The sequence below is a fragment of the Pterocles gutturalis genome, unplaced genomic scaffold (assembly GCF_000699245.1).
Source record: "Pterocles gutturalis isolate BGI_N339 unplaced genomic scaffold, ASM69924v1 scaffold45318, whole genome shotgun sequence".
Taxonomy (NCBI): Eukaryota; Metazoa; Chordata; class Aves; order Pterocliformes; family Pteroclidae; genus Pterocles; species Pterocles gutturalis.
This window is the reverse complement of record NW_010124618.1, coordinates 1-5,985: the sequence shown is the minus strand read 5'-3', so window position 1 is coordinate 5,985 and position 5,985 is coordinate 1. Positions and strand designations below refer to the sequence as shown.

The window sequence follows — 5,985 nt, the reverse complement described above, 5'->3', positions numbered from 1 at the left end:
CGGTTCCTGGCCGCCTTCTGCACCCAGAGCCGGGCCGTGGTGGAGGCGGCGCGGAAGCTGCTGGACGACGAGCGGGCTCCCCGCAGGCAGAAGCTGCTGGCGGATCTCATCCACAACCTGAACGAAAACATCCTGGCCGAGGAGAAGGAGGATGACAAGAAATGGTTTGAAGGTATGTCTGTGGCTCGCAGGGAGCTGAGGGGCACCGGGACTCAACCAGAGTCACTTCTGTCCATTTTGCTGCTCTTAAAGAAAAGAAGTTTAAAAGTTTGTGAGTCCTTCTGGCTGGTGTGATTTCGTACCTGGCCAGGCTTATATTAGCATGAGTTTTCAAGTTTCTTTAAAATATATCTATATTTGCTATCAGAAAATGGTAAAAAACCAATATTCCCTATTGCTCTATGCAAGATGGCTCTAGAATACATTTTTCCCCATTAACATAGGTCTGCATTGACAATCTTTTAACAACTTGCTAATAGTGTAGCGATAATTTGCATGTATCGGCTAGCCAACCTTTAGTTTTCTTTATACTTTCTTTGCAAGTTCCCCCTTTTGTGCCCAAATCATCGTTGCAATTCTTCCTGAACAATTGCTTTCTCTTCAGTGTCTCTTAGTGTTCTGCGTACGCACATAAACAAGAAACATTCAACAATTGTAATACCAGCTACTGCTCTCAGAACAGATGCTCTGCGTCATCCTTTTGAGTGCTCAGATCAGGGTAGCACTGAACCAGTAAAATAAAAATGGGAAAGGAAAAAAAAAATCAGTGCGTACTGAGTTTGTGAAAAGAAGGGATAGACACCCACCTAGGCAGAAGCACGGCACCAAACGTTACAACACAATCTAAATCCCTTTAGGTCTAGAGTCTCGTTTTAAGAACAAATCAAGCTACATGCGATACAGTTGTGAAAGCAGAATACGAGGCTACATGAAAGAGGTAAGTGTTTCTGATGAAGAAAAGTATTTTCAAGGTTCTAGTAAAAATAATTCTGTGACCACATATATATAAAACACTTTTTCAGTGCAACATATTGATTGTAGAAAAGAGCCCCAGGCTGCTATAGGCACCAAGGAATGATTGGTTTTTTCTCCTTCCCCCCAGGTTAGTAGTTTTATTCCAAATGTTCATCCTGCAGCAAGAGAGGCATATAAAGCGATAATTGACCTGATGTCAGATAAACTGAAATCTGTGAAGTATAACGGCTGCTACTTTGACAGAAGAGAGGAGGAGGCAGTTCGCCTGTGCACTGTGGAGGGGTGGTTCTCTTGTCAGGTACGTTCGGCCCTTTCGAAAGCAGAGAGTCTTGGTTCCAACGAGCAGTGGCATGATTTACAGTGACACTAGAGGAAGGAAACCGTTCCTTGGATGCTTGTGTACTGAAGTATCAAGTTTGAGGGGGTGGTGTTGTCACAGCATGCGTGATCTGCCTCTGGGTAGAACAAGTGGAGGCGGGCTAGGACTGGGGTGACGAGCAGTACGCATTTCATTGTAGCCCCCTTGTTTTACAGGGACCTTTCGACAGAGATGACTGCCCGTGTAAGCATTCCATCAACCCTTACAGTAACAGGGAAAGCAGAATCCTCTTCAGTACCTGGAATCTCGATCACATGTATGTATGAAGTATTAATGGAAACTTACCTGTTTCATGCTCTTCATCTTAGGCAGGAAAGGTGCAGCCATTGAGTCTTTATCCTCCCCCCACACTGTGCAGTTAGCTCCGCTGTGAACAGTGCGTTGTGAAAAAAGGTGCTTGGATGCTGCAGCTGTTTCTGGTAACATAAAATCCTGAAGACAGATGATAATGCTGTCTCATTAGCTGCTTTGCTTCTGTTCAGATTTTCTTTGTATGGAAACATACCCCTCCTTGGCACGTTATCCTTTGTGGAGACTCCTCTCTGGCAAAAACCCTCAGACCCATTTTCAGGCATTGTGCACTTGTGAAGCAAAAAGGATTTGCTAAACTAATTTCCTCAGGGAAAAAAAAAAATCATAAACTTAGTTATGGTGAAAGAATTCAAATTCTGCCTGCCTCTGAAAGGAAAATGGAGACTTGATTATTATGAAAAAAACTCTTGATGGCAATATTGTTTTTTCTTTTGTGTACTGAAGAATAGAGAAGAAACGTGCTGTTGTCCCAGAACTGGCAGAAGCTGTCAAAACACGAGATGGAAGAGAAGTGAACTGGGAATACTTCTATCAGCTGCTGTTTACCGTGGAGAATTTAAAACTTGTACATATTGCTTGCCATAAGAAAACCAATCATAATCTCAGCTGTGACAAAACTAAAATTTACAGAAAAAGGAAGCAAAACCACAAGATTTCATAGTGCTATCCCTGCAAGTGACTTCTGTTTTTTTTCAAAATCATGTCACATGGTATCATTTTTAAATAGCTCTGGTTTCTTAAACAAAAACTTATTTAGGAGTCCCTGGCAAAAGAGACTTGCTAAGTAATTCAACTACAGTCTCACAAAGCATACATTCATATCATGCCTAATTCTACTCTCACGCCTTCTCGCTTACTACAAGCCTTCTTTAGATCCCACTGTGTTAAGTGCCGTAAAATACAGCTCTGAGTCAGAGTATAAAAATGAGGCCAGAGGCTGACACTGATTACACCCCATGATCTCTTTCTTGCCTTGACAAATTTAAGCCCAAAACTCACAGTACTCAGAAATGAAACTTAAGACAAAACATTTTGTAAAAACTAATCTGCTGCTTTAGACATGCATCTCCTAGAAGGAAGAGCAAGGCTGGGGCATATCTTTGCTTTTACCACCTTTGTTCTTTGTCATCTTTCCCATTGATTTCCCTTTCAAATGGTTTCTGCCTTTTTAGCTTGAGTTTGCCTGAAGCAATACAAGCAATGTTACTGTATAATCATGTTTACCTGCCATTTTAGAGAATATTGCTTTTGTAAAGCACTTCCTACCTCAGGTTAAAAAAATACGAATCAATACATTTTTACTTGATTTTTTTTTTTTAAATATCAGCTGATAGCAACTGAACTTTTAGGGAATGTCAGTGTAAACTGCTTTTTTTTTTTTTTTAAATAAAAAAAATTACCACCATCTTTCTGTGTCTGTATGCGGAGGCAGAGGTGCAGCAGTGTAACAGAGCATGGCCAGTGCAGGCTAGAAAGACTGAGCGGAGCAAAACATTTGTGAATGGAGATACTGCTATGTAAATAACATCACCCATCTCTAGGGAGGAGCTGTTTCCCCCCATATTGTTGGTCCTCTTTCTAACCAAGGTAAATCCAGCTAGTCCTCTAGGCCTTGGAAATGCAAGAGCTTTGCTACAGACAGTTTAATTTACTTTGAACAACAAACTCAATCCCCCTCCCAAACATTTCAATGTGAAAAGAAAGTAAGTACCCTTTAAATACAGGATTTCTAATACCAGTGTATTAAATCAGTCCTTCCAGAGTGGCTTACTGAATAGCCATCATCAGTAACTGAGATGGAAATGCACACTATACTGTTTTGACATTAGGGAAGGCACCACAGCTAAGGTTCTGATGACAAACACAATGTCATCTGTACGACATGCATCCTAGAAACTGAAAATCACCATTTTTTACAGTGCTGAAACTAAAACAAATGTCTGTGTGTGAAGACGTATTTGCTAGAAAGAGACGGTAGCAAATATGGCATTTAAGGAAAGCTGGGAGAGCTACTTCAAGATGGAGTTGTGCTGAAAACCATGAATATGCTATTAAAAAATTAGATTTTTCTGTGTTAGAATTAGAGTGAAAAGGAGCCAAGAAATATCGTTGACAAACAATGCATCAGCTGGAGTGGAAATGTGAATAAATTAACATGTCATGCATATACAATTTGTTTGGCTTACAACTTTTGAATGTTTAACAGGCTATAGCTGTAGAAATTAATATTTATTTAAACCATCTGCTGATAACATTTCCTCTATATTTTTAGAAATGTAGAAGAAACTATTTATAACAATAAAGATCTGGAAGCTTATTGCATAATCGCACTTTCAAAGAACTATTATCATAAACATCGGGTGAGTTAACAAGTTCCTGAAATCATCTGAGGTTGCTCGTTATCTAAAAATGCAGGCCAAAATAACAAATTTGCTGGACTGACCCATATCCTTAGCAATCAATAATCGTACAATTTGTTTCCAAATGACTGAAAATTCATCAATCTTTGCCCCAGATACCTGTAGAATACTGTCTCTGCCAATTCCAGAAAAACAAACTCTACCAGTTCTTCTCTCTGAGAAAAGGTAAACCCAGACACCTTATGTTAGCGGTATGGTGGCCAACTGTTGTTACGTGGTTGCAAAGAAAAAGAAAAAAGGGTTTTGTTTGTTTACAGTTTGTTGTTAGACAACATCCTCTTCCTCCTCCTCCTCATCTTCCTTTGCAATGAAGTGTAGCTTCCTGAATTCTCGCCTGCTCATCGTTGTGCTTGGGAGTACAACTGCTGGAAGATCCTTTAAGAAAAAGATAAAATAATTAGGGAAAGTCTGTTGGTGACAAATGGCAGACCTCCTACCTCTCCAACAGTTCCCATACTTCCACATCTGATACATGAGGCACCAACACACACCAAAAGCAGAGGTGGCCAGAAACTAATTTCCATTCCAAATAATTAAAATAGAGAACCAATGACCAGGGAAAAACTATTTTGAAAGAACAATGCTGTATGTCCATAATACAGCTATCTATGTCTTTATGAGTAAAATATCTATCTCATGGAATTATATTAAACAGTCTAAGCAAGAAAAAATTTACATCTGAAATTAATTTGTCAGGGCAATGAATTTCACCTCTGAGTAGACAATTCTATCTAGGGGTCAGGGATATGAGCACCTCTGAGTAGACAATTCTATCTAGGGGACAGCGATATGACTCCAGATGTCTACCAATACTGGTCAAGTTTGCCTACAATTTTGAGGCCAGACTAATTTTGTTTGAAGATGCAAGACCGAAGTGGAACAGGACTGAGTGTGAACAGTTGTCATCTTGGTCGTCTTACCTGTATAAACGCAACATCTCCAAAGAACCGGTCCACTGGCATTGGCTGGTTGCTGTCTTCATCCAAGAGAGCACTGTTGTCCAGTCGTATCGGCTGCTTTGGGAGATCATCCTCCAAGCCAGACCCATCTGAAAGTGCACTCTCACAGTTGCTCTCCTCTCCACGGCAATCGTGACTGTGCAGATGTTCATCCCTGTCCGTTTCTGACGGAGCCATACTTGATTGCACTGCACATGGCTTGGGAGAAACACCACGCTCCTTTTCCTGTTTCTCTTTGTTAGTCTCTGGAACGCTTTCACCTTTTTTCTGTTGAATTATATTGTGGTCTCCTGGATCTTCTGAACATTGATCCCCATCAGAGGTTTTAGGTGTTTCCCCCAATGCAGCAAGCTTTCCACTTCCACATGGAAGTCCTTCTAGTTCTGATTTTATCAGACTGTCTTTTTCACATTTTAGCCTCTTTGAGGGTCGTCTGTCAGCCACTTTGCGTGAAGAAGACTGTTAGGAAACAAAGATAAGATCCTAAAGCTTACTTGAGATAAATACAAGTAAAAACACCAGATCCCTTTAGTGGCAGAGGGCGAGGGGCACCTTGATCCGAAGCTGCCTCGGAAAGAGAAATGAGTAGAAAGCGCACGTGAAAAGAGGAGGAGCAGATAGCTTACACTAAACCACACGTACACCCCTTCACCTGCAGAAAGCTACTTCTCAAAGCACAAACCAGCACCGTCTGCGGCTAAATACCATGTTCATATTTCCTTAGGGATGCTGTAGATGGCCTTTAGTGGAGCAGAACTATCCCCCGCTGCGGCAGAGCATCCGCGCTGCATCTGTGCACACAGGCGGCTAACAAAGTGGCGCCAAGGCAGGAAAGGCGAAGAATTTACTTAAATTCTCCAGGTAATTCCCTCACGATGATTCTCAAGTTTGTAGCTGTTAATAATCAGCCGCACACCCCACACCGTCCCTACCGCCCTCT

General features: G+C 41.3%; 2 protein-coding genes across 2 annotated transcripts; one reads left to right on the top strand and one right to left on the bottom strand.

Moving 5' to 3' along the window:
• Positions 1–3: 3 nt before the first annotated feature.
• DFFB (DNA fragmentation factor, 40kDa, beta polypeptide (caspase-activated DNase)) lies at positions 4–2,425 on the top strand (the record flags this gene model as incomplete). The annotated part of the gene is made up of 5 exons (XM_010078296.1): positions 4–172; positions 858–937; positions 1,103–1,273; positions 1,510–1,610; positions 2,111–2,425. Coding segments are annotated over 5 exons (738 nt in total), but the record flags the coding sequence as incomplete, so codon positions are not given.
• Positions 2,426–4,350: 1,925 nt separating this feature from the next.
• On the bottom strand, positions 4,351–5,504 carry LOC104458511 (chromosome unknown open reading frame, human C1orf174; the record flags this gene model as incomplete). The annotated part of the gene is made up of 2 exons (XM_010078295.1): positions 4,351–4,461; positions 5,007–5,504. Coding segments are annotated over 2 exons (609 nt in total), but the record flags the coding sequence as incomplete, so codon positions are not given.
• Positions 5,505–5,985: the final 481 nt, after the last annotated feature.